The sequence below is a fragment of the Vigna umbellata genome, chromosome 5 (genome assembly GCF_029865625.1).
Source record: "Vigna umbellata cultivar VRB3 chromosome 5, Vumbellata_1.0, whole genome shotgun sequence".
NCBI classification, from domain to species: Eukaryota; Viridiplantae; Streptophyta; class Magnoliopsida; order Fabales; family Fabaceae; genus Vigna; species Vigna umbellata.
In genome coordinates this window covers 5,375,350-5,396,866 of record NC_142169.1, presented here as the reverse complement: position 1 = coordinate 5,396,866, position 21,517 = coordinate 5,375,350, and the positions used below count along the sequence as shown (strand labels likewise).

The 21,517-nt window shown below is 30.7% G+C and overlaps 1 protein-coding gene across 1 annotated transcript; it reads right to left on the bottom strand.

The window, feature by feature from the left end:
* Positions 1-13,145: 13,145 nt before the first annotated feature.
* LOC124843492 (endoribonuclease Dicer homolog 2-like) lies at positions 13,146-20,811 on the bottom strand. Its single transcript, XM_088091397.1, has 16 exons — positions 20,776-20,811; positions 20,174-20,314; positions 19,883-20,011; positions 19,459-19,787; positions 18,346-18,541; positions 18,103-18,263; positions 17,725-17,943; positions 17,372-17,586; positions 16,949-17,220; positions 16,444-16,850; positions 16,259-16,362; positions 15,402-15,595; positions 14,945-15,154; positions 14,459-14,866; positions 13,950-14,228; positions 13,146-13,750 (listed from the first exon to the last, which is right to left on the bottom strand). Exons 1-16 carry the CDS (start codon positions 20,794-20,796, stop codon positions 13,403-13,405), a joined length of 3,633 nt encoding a protein of 1,210 aa, XP_087947523.1. The 5' UTR covers positions 20,797-20,811; the 3' UTR covers positions 13,146-13,402.
* Between the last annotated feature and the right edge of the window lie 706 nt (positions 20,812-21,517).

Below are 21,517 nucleotides of genomic sequence, written 5' to 3'. Positions count from 1 at the left end.
TTTCTTTTTTTCTTTTACGTACTTCTAAGAAGAAGAGAAAGAATTTGCTACAAGATAACAAAAAAACTTATTGGAAATTTTATTGATAAATTTGTTCAAATAAATATTAAATCTTAAATTATAAATAAGAAACAAAAATATAGAAAATAATATATCACATAAGGGTGGGGAAAATTCTAATTAGAAATTGGGAGGCTTTTTGCAGTGAAGACAGAAATAGAGTAAGTTTGTCTCCTGTTGTAAATAGGATATAAGAAGGTAATCAAAACTTGAGTATTAAGTAGTAGAATAATAATATTGTCGTTTGAACTTTATAATTTGTATCCTGGATTTGTATTAGAAATTAGAATAGAATACATCATGTACTTGTTGACGAGTGTTTGTAATAGGAGAGTTTATGATGTAAAAAAATACGTTTAAAAAATAGAGCAAACTTTTATGATGAGCATAACTTATGATAATGTATCCATTATATTGTCACAATTGGACTAGCCACTCTAAAATTCAATTACTACATTACATATTAATAAAAGAAAAAAAAAACAAACACATGAAGGATCAAACTAAACTATGAAGAAAATATAAAGCAGACTCTCTACAAAAATTATATGAAACATATATAAAAATATGGAACATACTATAGGTTAGGCATTATATACTACTTAAAATCTAACTTATTATCAAATTCAATTTAACTTATTACCAAAGTCAATATAAGTTAATGGTCAATACAACAATTTCCTTCACAAAATATATCAAAGATCTTTAATTTAATTCAATGTCATGATTGTACATTTTCTTCATCTTCCCATTAAAGACCAAGAAACAAATTGGGTTAAGATAAAGGCATGACAAACCAAAGGAAGTAATAACACTTAATCAAAACAAATCTTAAGTTATTATTTCATGAAAGCTCAATAGCTAAGATAACTCTTGTTATCTTAACATATAAAGATTTGTTTATCCCAAAAAGAAAAGAAGATACCAATATGATAAGTTTGATGATAACTTGTTCATCATGACTATTTATTTATCTTTATGTCATAGATTTTTGTTTATTTCATGAAAAATTAAATATTTAAACATTTTTTGGGAACATAACTAATTATGTCGAAACTTTTGTAATTCAAACATACGATAATTAAAAGAAGTCATTTTAGGATCCCTTACTTAATTGCTTAGTAAATCAATACTCGCCTAACGAGAAAACTTTTACTCTTTCGCCCAACGAGAAACAGCTGCATTAAAGGAATGAAGAAAATAATATTGTTTGAAAACTTGTATGTTGCCAATGAGAAGTTACTTTCTTGGAGTAGTTAAAAAGTTTGAATTTGAATGTAGAAAGAAGTCTTTTTGTTAATGAAACTAGAGACCGAGTGATGGGTAGAATTGTGAGAGGAGTTTCATAACCATTTTCTTAAAATAATAAGTTATAAATTTATTGTTTGAGAATGATATCTTACAAAATAATTTAAAGGAATAAATTTGTTTTTCATGATTTATCCAAAATTAATTTCTAGCCTAAAGTATGAATTAATTTGCCAACTAATGAATAAGATGCTTCTGTTCTAACCAAAGTACAGGCATAAAGATACTTGACCAGCCTTCAGCAGCTACAAGTGAATTGTAGCATACATATGCTTTACCATCCTTCAAACTCAAACTATTGGCCGGAAACCATGCGGCTTTAAACCCTTCATCATCCTTAAAAACCTGAAACATATAATAGCTTCAGTTTATTAGGATTATAAAAATGAAAGAGTAATATATTTTTCAAAATGAAAAGAATGCATTCCAATTTAAATAAATAAACTAATGCCACGGCTCACAAAAGCAAACATTATAAAATGAAACAAGGGCAATCGGAATCAAAACTGCATAAAATTGAAAATTCACCTAAATTATATTTAGAGTTTTATATCTTTTAGGATTGTTTACAAGATTAAGCACTATTCATCTAAATCTTCTTAAAAAATGTGGGTACAAAAAATATATATTTGCCTGGGTTTTTAAGATATTCCCTCCTTATATAAAGGGAGATACAATATTGGTGTAGATTGCTGAAGAAGTTTACCTTATTGATCTAGAGAAGTGCAAAAATCATTTGAAATGGTGTATTTTGTTAAGAAAATGAGATAAACATCTCACGCATTTAGATCTTTAAAAGAAGCTTGATATGGAAAGTCATTCCTCTTTGCAAAGTGTTATGAGAATTTTCTATTTGTTCTCTCAAGAATATGAGAAGGGTTTTGAACGTTGGAGTTTGGAATTTATCTCTCAGAATCCTTGTGTTTTTTTCTTGGACTAAAGAATTTGTTTTGGCTTCTACGAAACTCGTGAAAATCCAATGTTGAGTATGCATACATGGTCTTTCATTAGAATATTGGAAGTCAAAGGTGATTTTCTCAATTATTCGTGGCATTGGAACTGTAAGACCCATAAAAATAAAAATATATATATATATATATATATATATAGTAGTAAATTTTAGCATTTTATTAGTAATAATAATTTTAGTGGATAGAAAAATGTAAATTTTGGATATAAAATTATAGTAATTTTATAAGGAGAAGTTAAAATTTTTGATAACTTATTTAGTATTTTTTTTAAGAAAATCGAATAGTAAAAAGTGAATAGTAAATAGTAAATAGTAAAAAAAAAATAATAAAAATAAATTTTCAGCATTAAGATTCCTTAGCATGGAAGAAATTAGTAGGTAGAAACTAAGATCAGATTTGGTGAGTAAATGATTAAAATATTATTTTTTAAATAATATTAAAATAATAAATAATATTAAAATATTAATGAATAGTAAATTTTTTTTACCTATAAATAGCCATAGGAGGGAAGGGTATTTGGCACCAAAAAAAAAGAGGAATCAAGTGAGAGCTTGAGAAATAGAGAAGAAAGAGTTAGGGAGAAATTTTTAGTTGCAAGAAGAGTAGAGGTTCTGAAGAATTTCAGGGAAACAAATTCGGAGTAGGAGATTAAGTCTGGAATAGAGGTAAGGGGAGCTAATCCTTCTTGTATATGATTTTTATCCATGTTATGATAATGAATATGAGTTATGAGTATGTTAAAATTTTGGTAATGGTAGTTATCTATTCACTTATATAAATTTAGTTTTCATGATTATAATTTTCTTATTTTCGAGTTAGTATGGTAAAACTTTTCTTTTAATTATTTTGACCGTTGGATTTAACTAAAATTTTAATATATGAATCCTAAGACCTATTTCTTCACTTTGACCGTTTGGATTTGTAATTAGAAGTCTGTACTTAGAGAAATAAATCCTGCATGTTTGAGTAAATTAATTACCCCTGTAAATCTGTTACTTAGTCACCTCGGTAAAATATATATTATGACTCATTTGACCATTAGATCAACTTGAAAATTTTATATATGATTCCTAAGATATATTAATACACTTTGACCGATCGGATTTTTAATTGAAAGTCTATGGTTGGAGAAAATAAGTTTTAAGTTTTGAAAAATCTGATGAACACTATATTTCTGTTCTTAAGTTATCATGGTAAAAATTTTATATATATTTCATTTACCGTTAGATTGAGCCCAAAATTTAGTATGTAATTCATAAGACATATTAAGTCATTTTGACCGTTCAGATTTGAAATTAAATGTCTGTGATTAGGGAAATTAGTTCCGCATTTTGAGTATAACCAAAAACCACTTAAAATTCTGCACCTGAGTTACCTCGGTAAAACCTCAATATCTATCTAGTTAACCGTTGGATCAACCTGAAATTTTAATATGTAATTTATAACAAATAGTGAATTATTGTGACCATTCAGATTTGAAATCGGAGTTACAGATTTATAGATATTAATTTCGTATCTTCTCAGGGATCTCAATATTGCTTAATTTCTATTTTTTGATATCTATATTAACTTTCGGTGTTAATATTATATGCTATTGTTTTAAATCTGTAAATAAGAAATTTGTTAAAAACTAGTTGAGGAACGCTTTGGCTAAGGAAAGATTTGGTACTTAAGTTGTCCATTGTGACGCACCTCTCTTTCTTGGAAGTATACTCGACGAGTTTTTAACTTAAATCCTATTGAACAGATTATGTACTGTTAAATTATTGTGTAATATATCTTGTTGGAATATATTCAGTTTGTATGATTTCTGAAATAATTGGACTTTATTAGATTTGAATTTATGCATCTGAATATGATTGTGAATTATAATGATGTGATTTATGTGGAGAGTATGTGAATGTATGCGATATAGTCAATTTGTATGACTTTTGGGATGGATGGACGTGATGCATATTGGTGTATGCATTCTGATTTGGTGTTTGATGCATATTGGTGTATGCATGATGCATATTGGTGTATGCATGATGCATATTGGTGTATGCATGATGCATATTGGTGTATGCATGATGCATATTGGTGTATGCATGATGCATATTGGTGTATGCATGATGCACATTGGTGTATGCATTCTGATTTGGTGTTTGATATATATTGATGCATGCAATGTGGTTTAGTGTGTAACTCATATTTGTTTATGTAATTTGATCTGGTATAGTGAGCATAGTATGGTTTGATATCGAGGTATGTTTATTGTATTGAATTGTTAGCTCACCCTTACATGTGTGTGCATGTGAATGCGATGATCGTATAATGCGTGATATTATACGGGAGCAGATGAAGGAATGTCGTCTGAAGCAATACCAATGAAGAAAGAGATCGAAGATAAGTTAGAAGGATTCAAGTTATACTTAGGAGTTTATAGTTGAAATCTGAGTTTAAAATATGTATATCAACTGTGAATTTTAAAGTGTGAGATTACGGGATGTTACCGTAAATGTAATAATATGAATTATCCAATGTGAGATATTGGGATGTTACATTAATGGTATCAGAGCAGTTCGTCCTTAGGATGACCTCTGTGTTGTGGGTCTTCCGTGTCTTCTCTGTGAAGAATTGAGTCTAAATGGTATAATTTACCATTTCCTCCAAATCTAGGTAGTAGAGTATTGTGTCTAACTACTCATGACTTTTACCATAGATGATTTTCCTTTCTTAATTCTAAGGGTTTGAGGAAAGATATTAGAATTAGTTAAAGCCTTGATAGGGAAATATAATACTAGAGTTTAAGTTTCAAAGGATGAGTGAAGATGTTGGTGTTTAGAAGTAAAATTTTTAGAAGTTTCTAGAACAAAAATTAATAGATCAGATATCTTACGTTTCACAAAAAGGAGTTGAGTTCAAAGGCTAGATTTAGAGAAGCTTTGGATAAGCATGAATGTAGCAAGGTTTGAGAAATCAGTTTGGTTTAGTATATCAATAACGTTAAAAGTCAGAAGAGAAGGAAGTGTTGATGAGAAACGGAATGACATTGTGTGAGATTGGTAACATGGATTGATGTATCAGTGATGATTGGAATCTGAAGAAAGAAAATGGTGGAAGATTTGAAGAGAAAGTTTAAAAAAAAAAAAAAAAAAAAGGATAGGAATACTGAAGTAGATTAAGAATAAATCAAATATTAGACGAAGAAGAGTAGATGAGAAGTTATATAAGGAATAAAGAGGATTGAGAGAAAGTTTAATAGGAGGAGAAATTTATAAGTTAAGAGGACACGAGATCTTTTATTGGAAGGATTTTAAGCTAAATGGATGATTAAAAGGAGATGGTTAGATTTTTTTAGTAAATGTATTAGAGATAAGATTTGAGAGTATGTGATTGTGGTATGAGGAGTAGTGGAGAAAATCCAGGTACGAAAATTTTGGCTTTCGACTTATGCAAATATTTGGTATTTTTATGATAGGATTAAAATGTCATGATTTATGGTTGTAAATTTTATTGATTTTGGAATATTAAAGTTAGTAGAGGTAGTGTAGGTTGAATTGATATTATTATGAACATGACAAGATAAGGAAGAAGAAGAGTTTGGAAATAGATAAAAAGGAGGGTTGCAATGTGATTAGGGAATTTGGAATAATTAAGAAGTTGTAGGTTGTGATTGGAGAAATTTCATCAGGTATAGTTATATGGTAGTATTCAAACCTCAATAGTGATGTAAAGGATGGGTAAAGATTTATATGTCGCACCTTGATCTCTATCCAGTGATGTGTATGAGTGAACTTGTTTATACTTACTTTTAGTTCGCATAAGATAAAAATTTGAGATTTGGTTAACACTAAATATCCTTGGGATATGGTTTTGATCTCGGGGAGCACATTATAATTGAGGTTGCGTTGTGGTTGATTGCCTGATAATCTCTATAGACGAGTGGTAGGAAGTAACATGGTGGTTAAATGGTTGGGAAGGTGTACTTGCCTGAAAAAGTTCTTGAATAGAGTGGTAGGAAGGGATACTTGGCACAATGGTTTTGTGCTATGACATCTTTTGATGACCCATTAATTCTTTATATCTATGGGAGTTATTTCAAGTATTAGAGGATTAATTAGTGTAACCATTAAGCTATATTTTAATGTTATAGGATGGATTTAACTTATGTGGCATACGTAGTTTATTTAAATGGGTAGGTGCAGTACTGATAAGGAAGCTAGTTAGTTTTAAATTCGGCCTTATTGATATAAGTGGTTTCATAAATTATAACATTGTTGATTGAGTTATCTGTTGAGTCTTATCAAAGATACGCAGTTGTTAGGTACTGGGTTACGGATAACATTAAGTTTGTGGATTCATATTAGGTTAGGATGTGGGAAGGTATTTTGAGGACACAATTTATATTCCTAAGATTTAGAGTTTATAAGTTAATTCTTGAAGAATGTTTTAACTTAGGCTAGTAATGGTTGCTAGGAAAATAATTAAATAAAGGTTGAGGTAATTTGGAGTATAATCATGAAAGAAGCTTGATTATTCTAGTTTTGTTAAGTATTTCAGAAGTGTTTATCAGGTGAAGAAAATAGTGGTTCAACATTTAGTGTGAGTTAAATAAAGGATGAGGACAAGTATTTTAGGGATATCTGACCAATGCAAGTGAAGGATAGATATTGTAGTCTAGAGTATGATCGAAAGGATGGTTTGGTCATGTTTCAATATGTTTTTAGAAGTTTATGGTCTTAAAGAATTGTGAGTTGATTGTTGAACATTAAGTGTAGTTAAGGGTGAAGGCAATATTACCAAGAATCAGATAAGTCCATCAAGGACGAGTGAAGGAAATGATGCATGATATTAAGTGTGGAAGGGTTCCTATGAATGTTATAAAGCATACTCAATATAGGTATTAGTTTTGGACAAGTTCTTGTTAAGTGGGTATAGAAAAGAAAACATAAGGATGAATTATTTAGTAATAGTGTTTCGGACTCCGTGTAATCATCAGAGTAATTAGAAATTTTACGGAAAATAGAAGTATAGGGTAAGGTGGAGCAATCTAGTAAAATTTTTGGTAAACATAAGTGGCTTTTGGAGGCGTACAATTTCTAGGAGTAGAAACTGTGTTGAGAAAATATAATGGAAAATTGTTACGGAAAAAGAACGATTCTTAGAGTTTTACATGGTCATGGAAGTCTTAAATAAGGATCTATAAGGAGAATCACTTTCTAGTTATAGTAGGAATGAAAAGTTTTCTCGAATCTTGTGATTATAGTTTATGAGTGATCTTGGCACAAGTGAAGAAACGGACAAGCAATTTGGAGAGAGCCCCACCTATTTTCATACATCCAAGGGATTTTAAGAATTCAGGGGCTGCCAATTGTCAACTAAAGACAAAAACAAAATCCTGAAGTTAAGGGGAAAATCTAATCTAAAACCAAGAGTAGTTCATTATAGGTTAGAGTAAAAAGTTGGAAGTTGAAAGTTTTGAGCTATAAGTGATGATTTGGCATAAGTTATTACTATGAGTGGTTAGGTTACATAAATCTGGTATGGAAGTTAATGGTTGATTATTTTTGTTTTAGGTGATGAGATTTTAAATTAAAAGGTTTTTGTAAAAGGAGGAGATTTTGGGTCTATTATTAAGTCAATTATGACTTAGGAATCTCAGTAGGTAGAAGTCGTATGTTGATTTTAGGAGAAAACCGTTAGAGTAATATCTTCTTATTAGTAAGTTCAACCACGAGTGTGGGAGAAGCTCTTCACACGAGGAAATTTCTCTTAAGCACATCAGTCAACATTCATTTAGTTTTAATGCTACTTAACTAAGAAAGTGTGTGTTAGATCTTTCTCACATTTTAGAAGTAGATGCGACTACAAAAAAAAAAGAAGATGTCTCATTAAGAGGGCAACCCCTAAGTATAGAAAACCATCGAATAGAATGACTTAGAGGAAAGATCATCTACTTAGTCAAAGTAGTTTGGGAAAGAAGAGTAAATGAATTTACAAGGAAATTAGAAGATAAGGTGAAATAATCATAACCTTATTTTATGTCCAATTTTCGAGGACGAAAATTTTTGTTGTTGGGGAGAATGTAAGACCCATAAAAATAAAAATATATATATATATATATATATATATATATATATAGTAGTAAATTTTAGCATTTTATTAGTAATAATAATTTTAGTGGATAGAAAAATGTAAATTTTGGATATAAAATTATAGTAATTTTATAAGGAGAAGTTAAAATTTTTGATAACTTATTTAGTATTTTTTTTAAGAAAATCGAATAGTAAAAAGTGAATAGTAAATAGTAAATAGTAAAAAAAAAATAATAAAAATAAATTTTCAGCATTAAGATTCCTTAGCATGGAAGAAATTAGTAGGTAGAAACTAAGATCAGATTTGGTGAGTAAATGATTAAAATATTATTTTTTAAATAATATTAAAATAATAAATAATATTAAAATATTAATGAATAGTAAATTTTTTTTACCTATAAATAGCCATAGGAGGGAAGGGTATTTGGCACCAAAAAAAAAGAGGAATCAAGTGAGAGCTTGAGAAATAGAGAAGAAAGAGTTAGGGAGAAATTTTTAGTTGCAAGAAGAGTAGAGGTTCTGAAGAATTTCAGGGAAACAAATTCGGAGTAGGAGATTAAGTCTGGAATAGAGGTAAGGGGAGCTAATCCTTCTTGTATATGATTTTTATCCATGTTATGATAATGAATATGAGTTATGAGTATGTTAAAATTTTGGTAATGGTAGTTATCTATTCACTTATATAAATTTAGTTTTCATGATTATAATTTTCTTATTTTCGAGTTAGTATGGTAAAACTTTTCTTTTAATTATTTTGACCGTTGGATTTAACTAAAATTTTAATATATGAATCCTAAGACCTATTTCTTCACTTTGACCGTTTGGATTTGTAATTAGAAGTCTGTACTTAGAGAAATAAATCCTGCATGTTTGAGTAAATTAATTACCCCTGTAAATCTGTTACTTAGTCACCTCGGTAAAATATATATTATGACTCATTTGACCATTAGATCAACTTGAAAATTTTATATATGATTCCTAAGATATATTAATACACTTTGACCGATCGGATTTTTAATTGAAAGTCTATGGTTGGAGAAAATAAGTTTTAAGTTTTGAAAAATCTGATGAACACTATATTTCTGTTCTTAAGTTATCATGGTAAAAATTTTATATATATTTCATTTACCGTTAGATTGAGCCCAAAATTTAGTATGTAATTCATAAGACATATTAAGTCATTTTGACCGTTCAGATTTGAAATTAAATGTCTGTGATTAGGGAAATTAGTTCCGCATTTTGAGTATAACCAAAAACCACTTAAAATTCTGCACCTGAGTTACCTCGGTAAAACCTCAATATCTATCTAGTTAACCGTTGGATCAACCTGAAATTTTAATATGTAATTTATAACAAATAGTGAATTATTGTGACCATTCAGATTTGAAATCGGAGTTACAGATTTATAGATATTAATTTCGTATCTTCTCAGGGATCTCAATATTGCTTAATTTCTATTTTTTGATATCTATATTAACTTTCGGTGTTAATATTATATGCTATTGTTTTAAATCTGTAAATAAGAAATTTGTTAAAAACTAGTTGAGGAACGCTTTGGCTAAGGAAAGATTTGGTACTTAAGTTGTCCATTGTGACGCACCTCTCTTTCCTGGAAGTATACTCGACGAGTTTTTAACTTAAATCCTATTGAACAGATTATGTACTGTTAAATTATTGTGTAATATATCTTGTTGGAATATATTCAGTTTGTATGATTTCTGAAATAATTGGACTTTATTAGATTTGAATTTATGCATCTGAATATGATTGTGAATTATAATGATGTGATTTATGTGGAGAGTATGTGAATGTATGCGATATAGTCAATTTGTATGACTTTTGGGATGGATGGACGTGATGCATATTGGTGTATGCATTCTGATTTGGTGTTTGATGCATATTGGTGTATGCATGATGCATATTGGTGTATGCATGATGCATATTGGTGTATGCATGATGCATATTGGTGTATGCATGATGCATATTGGTGTATGCATTCTGATTTGGTGTTTGATATATATTGATGCATGCAATGTGGTTTAGTGTGTAACTCATATTTGTTTATGTAATTTGATCTGGTATAGTGAGCATAGTATGGTTTGATATCGAGGTATGTTTATTGTATTGAATTGTTAGCTCACCCTTACATGTGTGTGCATGTGAATGCGATGATCGTATAATGCGTGATATTATACGGGAGCAGATGAAGGAATGTCGTCTGAAGCAATACCAATGAAGAAAGAGATCGAAGATAAGTTAGAAGGATTCAAGTTATACTTAGGAGTTTATAGTTGAAATCTGAGTTTAAAATATGTATATCAACTGTGAATTTTAAAGTGTGAGATTACGGGATGTTACCGTAAATGTAATAATATGAATTATCCAATGTGAGATATTGGGATGTTACAGGAACACCCTTATCTTTAGATTATTAGACTAAGAATAAGTCTCAAGGTTTCTTTGCACGTATTTTGGTTGATGTTAATTTTTTATCTTACTTTCCTAATCAAATTTTGGTGGAAAGGTTAGGATTACTGTTTTTTATTAATATAGAGTGTGAGAATTGCCTCTTTTTTTTAAATTGTAAAAGAATTGGTCATTATCTATGTAATTGTAGACGATTAGAACAATATGCGAAGGTAATTTCTGGTGGGGAGAAAATGGTTGTCACAAAAGTACAAAACAACTTTATCGTTCTAAGATGATTGGGGCCTAGAATGGGAATAAGGGGGCTCTCCACGACAAGAAAAATTGATATTACCGACAATCAAAATTTGTCGGTAAATTAAAATTATCAAAGGATTATCGACGATAATAAATTCGTTCGTAAAAGAAAATTCAAAATTTGTCGGTAAAATCTGTTAATAATTTAAATTTACCAATAGATTTATTTTTGTCAGTAATTTCAAGAATTTTTGTAGTGTTTTAGGTTTGATTTTAAAGCTTGTGGAAGCTGTTAGACAACCAACTATGGAACCTAATTTGGAACTTATGATCACATTGCAAAAATTATTATTGGAAAGTCTCATTTTCCTATTAACATAATAATTGAAGTGTTCGTTACCTTCACAAAGTCAACTAAAGAAATAAATATTGTGTCTTCTAAACCCAACTCCCTTATCCTCTTCCACAAACACAAACCTCATCCCTTGTTCACCAACAATATTTTATTATGACGAACCTCTCAAATGGCAGGCATCACAGACAATTCATATGGTTACAGTTTATAATTTAAAGTAGAGACCCCTACCACCATGCAATCCCCTACTGTTACACATCCAATAACCCTCTATAAAAAATAATCTAAATTATACATTGTAACATCAAAAGGGATATATGATTTAGACTATTATTATTATAATTTTTTGGTTTAATTTCATTTTTAATTATATCAACTTTATTAGGTGTAATTGTTTTCATTCAATAAATAAATTTTCTATTCACTTATACATTTTTAATTTCATTATTATAAATTCTATAATTAAAAAATATATTTTATAAAAGAAAAACGAAACAAAAACAACTTATTTAAAATATAATTTTTTTAATACATTTTTTAAAATGAAAAAAATTATAAAACTTCTTTACAACTAGGTATAAGCAATTCCTTTACTTTTTAACAACTAACGTTTTCAATATTTAAATAATCAATTCCAAAATACATATATATATATATATATATATATATATATATATATATATATATATATATAACTACGAAAACATTTCAAAAATTATATTTTACAAAATCCAAACACAAATACAGAATTTAGATCATCTTATATACATATAACATTTTCTTATCTTCCAAAATTTTACAAAACACTACAATATTACTAAATTATTTTTGTCCATCTTAAAATATTATGTTACTTTATTTAAAATATATTATTTTTAATTAAAACAGAAAACAAAAAAAAACAAATATTTTGGTTATCTGAAATCTGAATTCCAACTAATATTTTGGTGAACACATACTAAAACCGAAGATCAGAATTCAAGTAAATATGGAAAACAATATTCTACCTAGGAAAACAGAAAAGGTAAGTGTGCTACTGCAGAAAAAAAAAAGTTAAGTTTTGTGTGTCAGGATCTACTTTAAAAATTGTGGTATAATTTCTTAAAGAAGTTCTTCCCTACGTTGGAAGATACCAACTTTGCACTGCTACCACTATTTTACATAGTCATTGGTTTTGATGTAGTCATCGGATACATATTTTTGTTAACTTGCTTTAATGAAATCGTAATTACAAAGTGCAACTATATTCATTCCCATAAATGTTTTCGAATATTTTCATTCTTGTAATTTCTCTGGCAAATTGAACCAGATTATAAAATATTAGATGTATTCAAATAAGCAAAATATTGAAGAGGACAGTAATTCTTAAAAGGTAAAACCAAACTTCGAAAGTAATGGAATAAAGTATACTTTGATAGCGGAAGTATTTTCTTATGTTACTATATCATAATTTATGATTGAAATTTAATCTTTAAACTTTTATAATTTAAGCTATAATATGCTTATATATTTACGTATAGAAATTATAATCTTGTAAATTATAAGTATTTTATTTTTTAATTTAATGATAAAAAAAACTAGCAAACCAACCGAGAAAAGTTCCCGATGTTGCAGCATCTCTTGGGAAAAGACAAACATAATTACTAACAGTAAACTTTTTAACACAAGTTACACAGAACAACACATAAACAGCTTGGACTGAGTTGAATTTTAAACTGTTTTTTTATTTTATTTGAATAAAATTTACAGTATGAGAATTTGTGCATAGAGGAATATTATAACCTTCGAAAAACTAATGAAATATCAACAAAAGCAATAATATATCAACACCACTTACACTGATTTGACCCAGTTTTTTTTAAAGTGAAAATAAAGGTGTCAAACAAGTGTAAGAGGTGCCAAAATATTATTTTCCACATCAACCTAAATGATCGGTTAATCAATAAAAAGTTGTGTAGCAAATCCTATTATAACTTTTCTTCCTTCAAGGAATTCAAAATTTCCTTGTAGACTATCTTCTTGGCTGTGTCCTTAAGAGCATGACCGAGATATTCATAGTGATGAATGATTCCATCAGCTTCTACCTCCATTATATAAGTGGTCACTCCATCTTTTCGCTTCACATCCTTTTGTATAATATTATAATTTCTTTTTTGTATCAATTCTTGCAACTCTCTGATGGGGTGGAGCTTCAATGTATCTGGTGTGACAAGAGGTTCCAAAAGTGGCCTTATGCTTTCCCACACAACCTCTTTATTGTATCCTGAATCAACTAGAATCGCTCCAGCCAAAGACTCTATAATGTCTCCAAGCACCTATCAAACAATAAGAAACTACATTATGTATTTTGTAATGGGTAACACATTGAAACGAATCACGAATACCAAAGAACTAATGATCCTGGGGATGGCCATAAAGCAAGATGGTGTTTGCAAGATGCTATAGCATTGGAGAAGCATAAGATTTTGATCAAATTTACCAACAGTGTTTATCAAGTAAATTTTAACAACTGACCTTAGGAAATGATGTCTCTGACTCGTACCCAAAAGTTGAGGATGAAGACAACTTATCAAAACTGTTTAGTGATATAGAAATATGCTTATGCAGTTCTGGTGAGGTATGGAGTACATGTTTGTGCAAACCATGCTTAATGGCAGACCATGCATAACAATCGTTATTCACAGAAGCTGCTCTCATGTCAGTTAACTGCCCAGGTGACATGCCAGGATATTTTTCGTACAAGTGCCAAGTAATCAGATAATCCAATACTGAATCTCCAAGAAATTCTAGTCTCTGCAGAGCAAGGAGTACATCATTTACAAATAAAGATAATGGAACAAAGTAATAAGAATATGAATTAAAAATGATTGATCATATGAAGAATGTGTTTCATTACTATTTATCAGATCCTAACCAAAAGATAGGGTAGTAAGTAAATATGGGGTTGGAGAAAGTTCGTTCATATATAATGAATTTGTGCTAACGCAGGGTTCCAATGATGAATAGTAAGCATAAGTAAATACCTGATAACATCTAGGAACTTCAGGCAACATGTAAGAACCATGGGTCAGAGCTTCCACTAAAAGAGTACTGTCATGGAATGAGTAATTCAGTTGTGATTCTAAATGGCTGACATTTATCAGTTTCTCTGGTTGAATGTCAAAGTTCCTCTCATAGGGTACTTTATTAAAATTCACTTTAATACCAACCCAATCCATGAACAACAATGCAGCCTTCTCACCACCAGTGATTAGGAAGGCACCAATTAGTGCCTCAACTACATCAGCGATAAGCTTTCGTTTTAATTTTCTTTTTCCAGAAATATAAATTTGTTTCCCTTTGATCATCAACTCTTCTATTTTAAAACTCCCAGATTTATCACCAGGAATTATCCAGGAATGAGGATCAAATGGTTCATTTCGTATGAAACCCTGCAAATAAAAACTAATTCAGAATTCTAATTAATAAAGGGAACAACAATATCAAAGAGAAATAAAGAGGGAGAATACCGGAAGGCCTGAACTGCAGCCTAACCTGCAGAGTGCAGCGTTAGAAATCATCTTTCCCCTTCTAACACTTAGCAGACCTTCATGGTCACTTTCATAGGTTTGATAAAGTTTCTGACTCGCAGCATATTTTAAAAAAGAATCTCCCAGAGTCTCTAGAGATTCGTAATGGAAGGACTCCTTGCATCTTTTAGAAGTTATTGCCTCTAACACCTACAATGCCAATCACAGATATCTTTTGGTGTAAGTAACTTTAAAATATTTGACAACTGCATGAAATAAAAATAATAACTGTAATAATAAATGAATCCACACTTTGAAAGAACACTAAGACAAATTAACCAAAAGATGCTTATGTAGACCATTTCACACAACTGCTTATCTATATGTAAAGTATACAAAAAAAAAACTTGTAAGCTAATTTGTTTTCTAGATTGTAACAGTGAGCAATTGTACACACCTTCATTATTTGAGTTTCATTCTGCGCGCAATGATCCAAATGCATCTTTTTTAAGTTGAAAGCTCCAAGCAATGATTCAATCCGATGCATGATTGATGGAATAAATGAGAAGGTATAAATGATACTATCTTTTATTGGAGACATGATTATAGAACACAGTTCAGGAGGTAATTCAACAAAGGCCTTGCTTGCTTCTGAAATGAAAAACATGAAGTAAGGATTTAGTTTGGGTCGCATATTCTTGGTGTTTAAAGACTAACACCAAACATTTCCGCAACTTTTCTGCACATGAATAAATATATTCAGGCATCCTCATGACATTGATAACACTTGAGATAAAAATATGTTCTTGAGGGCTTGAAAGACACCTCTCATGTTCTGTTATTTATATAGATAAAGAGTTGATACAATAGAGAGATAGAAGGTCAAGTCACTGTCCTAGACTGCTAGGTACAATGATTAGAGATAATCCAACACACTACCCCCTATTTTAGTCCTACTGACTACACTAACAAGTAGACTTAGTAATTATTCTAACAATAACTAAGTTATTGTTAATAGCAGTTACTACCGAAGCGGATGCAAAGTTTATTCATATTAGGATTATAACATTGGGTTTCAGAAATAAGCAAGCCAAAACAGAGATAACTAAGAAGCTTAAAGTTTTGTGCCACACCCAAACAAGTAGAGGCTATTTTCATAGTTTTAATCCAAAGAAACTGTCAGAAGAAATTAGCATTCAAACAAGCCTGATTCCTTTCAATTAAAATCAGAGGGCATGTAATGCCACGTATACATTCACAAAGTAGAGATCAAGGAACAGAATAAAATTAACAAATTGAAAAATCATATCAAACCTCCTTCTTTCCTCTGTTGGCGTCCATCACAATAATTTTTAGCCTGAAAATTGTGTCTTGCTTTAAGAAGCTGCTGATGTTCAAATTGCAATGATATACCGTGACTGAAAATTGGAAACAAAAATAATGATGCACTCTAGTAGAAAAGTAACCTGAGAATAAACATACATAAAAAAATTACTTACTGTTGTTCATAATAATTTTTGTACGTTGTGAATCCACCGGCCCTTAGTTCCAAAGGCGAGTTTCCATCTAATTCCATTACACCAGAGGTGATATAGAAATAATTCTTACCACTAGCATGGGAATTGCAAACCAATGCATCCTGTAGTTTACAAGTGCAAACTAGACCACTTTTTGTCCTAATGTGGGGTTGATGACACTTGCACGTAATATTAGATGCATTTACAGATTTGATAGCTAACCAATTAACAAGTGGTATCTCCCCTTCCCAAACAACTGGAAGCAAAAGATAGTCAATACCAACATTATCTTGCAGATAGCTTTTGTCCAAACCAATTGGCAACTCGTTCATATCATGATGTATGAGAATTCTAAGCAACGTGACCTGGAAATTTTTACACAAAAGAACCTGGAAAACAAAAATAAACAAACAATAAATAATCAAACGCTTTGCTAACCCACTTGCAAATTAGTTGGATAGAATTAAAGGATAACTCAATAGTATACCTCATCTTGCGAAAGATTCATGGTCCCTTTGTATTTTAACTTTACAGACACACTACCTCTGTCAAAACCCATATCAAATTGGGAGCACACAATTTCTGGATCAAGCTCAATTCTCATAGCAAGAAAAATATCTTGCACACAGAGATCATAGCTAAAATTTTGACTGAGTTCCATCAAATAACAATGGTATGTTGTGTCATTATTAGTTGATACACAATTTACCAATCCAAATGGGACGTAAGTTGGTTGGATAGCATCATAAGGTTCATTTCCTGAAAGAAATCGATTGATGAGGAAATCAACCAAAGATTTATGTGGAAGTCGATCAAAGAATTATAAAGACCAACAGTTTATGTTCAAAAACAATATTTAGAAGAAAATAAACTAATAGTCCGAGAAATTAATAAAAGGCATGTAAGTTACCAAATTCTTCAACCTCTGCTGCCTGAATGACAATATCAGGAACAAGATTATCAGTCAGAGCTCCTATCTTATGAAGTTGTTTGCAAGCTTCAAGGCATGCGATATTCTTTAAGAGTTTTTTGTCACCAACTACGCGAATAGATTGCAGAGGACAGCTCTTTGGAAGACACAACGTTCCAGTTTCTTTGTCCCACCTTGGAGTCGGTTTAAAGTATCTGAGAGAGTAATCTAATGGTATAAATGAAAAAGAACAAGATTTGCAATGGGGGAAGCAATGATGCAAAAAGAAAGTATATCTTAAGTTCTTAAAATGAAGGAAGAAAAGCCATGGGGGAAGCAATGAACTAACTAACCCATCTGCAGGGAGGCGTGAGCAGTAAAAGTATATCAAACTGATGCTAGAACTAAGATTTGCAATGGCTCCAGTGCTTGCAACATGATAAGCTTCCTTGTCAAATTCATCAGCTTCAAAAGAGTCGCATGGAAGGGAAGAATGTCTCAAGGACTCCTTCCTCATAATATCCACACTAGCAAGGTATTTCTCAAGTCGAGAACGTGTAGCTGAATCCCCTCTGTAATTTAGAGTAAAATAAAGGATGGTTGTGGAAAAAGTTAACTAGTAAAGTATAATTTGCCACTATATTTTTGTCTCTTGATGCTTAATAATTTGTACTTAACTAAACCAAGCATCAGAGCAATAGGTACTTAGGGAGTAATGTAAAATCAAATACCTCTCAACCATTAATATATAGTCTGAATTTTTCATTCTAGCACGGCCTCGGGACTGTATGAAACTGCACACTGTAGGAGATGGATCAAATCTAATAACTAAATTGCAACTTTGAACATCTAAGCCTTCTTCAAGAATTGATGTTGCAACAATAATGTTGACCTGCATATTAAATTTTATATTGATAAGATCTGTCATTTGGTTCTTACAATACAGTGGACTGTTAAACCCTAAAGCAACATACCAATCCCATTCGAAATTCTTCCACAATTTCATTCTGTTTATTCCTTGACTGATTTTTCAATCCAAAGTTGTGTCCTGCAATGAATTTAGTCTTCCAGCTATTGTACTTTGGAAGCAAGGTATTGAATAAATCTTCAAGTACAATGGCGGTAATGATCCTTTCAACAAAAATTATGCATCTCATGTCTCTCAAAACCCTGCAATTGCAGCAAAAGTAGTAGATCCATCAAATAGTTTTAATATAATCATCATAATAACATTAGAATGATCACTACGTATAATCAAACAACAATAGCCTTATTCCACCAGGACTACATGCAATCAGTCAATCAAAACAGTATGTAGATCAACTAGTTAGAATAAGTTTTCAACACTCATCCCAATCTTAAGCTAACAACGACAGGCTTATATTCTAGAAAATAGAGCCAGCCTATTTGAGGTTAAAAATCAAAGTGATCACAAACTCTACCTGATGTCACCACGTTTTAGAACTTATCATTGTTCCAAAATCAGTAGTGAGTGATAAAATTTCTTATACTTTTTACTGTTGAATGTGTACTTCATTAAAATTTGAATTTAAAATATGGATTCAAGTAGATTTAGCAACCTAAGATCAAAATCAGATAATTGAAATCCAATTTAATTTCATTCTCCTTTTTCTAAAATATTTATGTAATTAAGATAAAAATGAAATTATTCAAAACATACCTTTTTCTTAAATATATTCTATAATCAGGGAGGGTGGTTAACAAAATTTCTCCCAACGTTTGACAAGTAACATTAAATGATAAAATAAGTATTGTAAAACAGTCATCATCAGTAATAGCACAAACATTAGTAAGAAACAAATGATAAAAAAAAAACTTGGTTACAGTTGCATTAGGTTCAGTTGCCCTATCTATAGGGTTGATGCATAAACCAGTACAGATTGAATTAATTTGTAGAATACATTATATTTTCTAAGGCACCTTCTCATCTCATAAGAAACTTAAACAGTCTAATAAGGAGAAGGAGAGTCCAGGGGCACGTCCATAATAATGGCAACACATTAAATGATTTCAGAACCACAATGGAAACAATAAGAAAGGAACATATCCATGATTATAAGTATAACCTGTAATCAAGTATAGAGTCTATAAGACAGCAAACTTTGGAGGTCAACAGCCCCATCTCCAAGTCGAATTTAATATTGTCACCTATAGACCACTTAGCATCTGAGTAAGAAAAGAACATTGTGTGAAAATTAACTAATGCTAGAAATGCAAGCAAAAGATTTATATTTAAGATTTCACCATTTCTCTCAGTGGCTGTAGAATCATTACCACATTGCAAGTAACTTTTTAGTGTGTCTATACAGGCCAAAATAAAGTTTTTAGCAACTTTATCCCCACAGTGTCCCCATGAAAACGAGTCAAATTCACTAGAAGATAAAGAATCAGCAGCCTACCACAAAAACAAGAAAAAACGACAGTTAGCATTTATGAAACCTTAAAGAGACATGAGAGACAGGAAAGTTTCTGCAGGAAATAGGCATGAACCTTCAAAGCCAACCAAACACCAAGCTCGCCCAGACTAAATATCAAAGCACCAAACATCTTTGTTATTCTTTTTTGTGCAGACTCAGCAGCTGATCTAGTGAAATCTGAACTTTCTAGAGTGAGTTCATGCTGAGAAACAGAAAATCCATTGTTAATAACCACTGATGATGACTGTTTTACAATACTTATTTTATCATTGTAAAAAATAAATAACTCATAAAGTAGCACTGGACATAATTGAAACTGTTACAGTAACTAAATACAGTATGATGAAAGTATATTTCAAAATACCTGATTTTTTAACATCTTGAGCTTAGACGCTATTTCTTCAAATAATACAAATTGATTTCCATTGTCATTGTAAAACTTCAATTTTGGTGTTGACGTTGGTATGAACTCAGTGATGACAGCTTCACTTGCACATGTATATACCTTAATTTCAAAATATTTGTCAAGTAAATAATACATAGCAAGACCAAAGGGTTTGCACATGGACACAAACAACTACTGATCACATTAGAATATATCATTTTAACTACATTGTCCCATTTCTTTAAATAAATAAAGAAAAAAAAATTCTGGCATAGCTATAGGTTTCACTTCCTCTAAGCATGTTAACACACAACTGGATCCTAGAAGTAAGAACCTAAGTACTAAAAATAACAATAAAGTACCAAAAAACATAACCCATAAGGTAAGAAAACTTTAATCCCTTTCATGTATCTTTCTTGCCATAAAAGTTCCACTTGGGGCCTTACGAGTACTCTCTATATTTCTACACCGTTTATCCAATTATACCAAGAAGATATAGGACAAGACACATACAACGTAATATCATGAGTAGAAGGAACAAAACAAGAAAAACCATACAAAAGAGGAAGAGCAAAAACTACCTTTGAATGCATTAGAGTCATTAGTTTCCGAATATTCTCTGACAAGGATGATTCAGATTTTCCAACTGGATTAAACAAAACAGGAATTAACATCAGAGAAAACAAAAACCTAGAAATTGAAGGAGCCATAAACTTGACTTGTATACCTTTCGCCTTAATTGGAGATGCAGTCATACCAAAAATTCGAGGGAGGTCAGAGCTACCAGATTGTAACTGGTGATGATAAAACTCCTGCATGAAATCAAATCATCAAAAAAGTAAAAAACTAATTCCAAAGCACACACTAAAACTAAAAGATGCAGATGCATAGAAGATTGTAATTGACTAATATTCTTCAAACAAAATTAATTACAAATCTTACAGAACCAAAATAATTGAAAAAGCATGATACTACTGAACCAAAGTCACCGATTCTAATAATAATCTCGTGTTGCATAGTTTGAGGGCCAGATCAATTACACAGTATAAAATATACGGCAAATTATATTCATGGATAGAAGGAAAATATTTTAACGTCACAAATCAGCCACACTTCACCCAGTACTTTTACGGGTTCAATTTTCCCCTTTGCCCCCAGTCACAAATCCTTCACACTCATTGTATCACCCAATAAAAAAAGAATCTTTAAGGTCAGTTGCATATAATGGTTGGAGGTATAACAACACGTTAATGAAGAAGTCACAACTCAAATATATTATTATACAAAAAATTAGTAAGAAGTTCAAAGACACAGCCCAGTTGA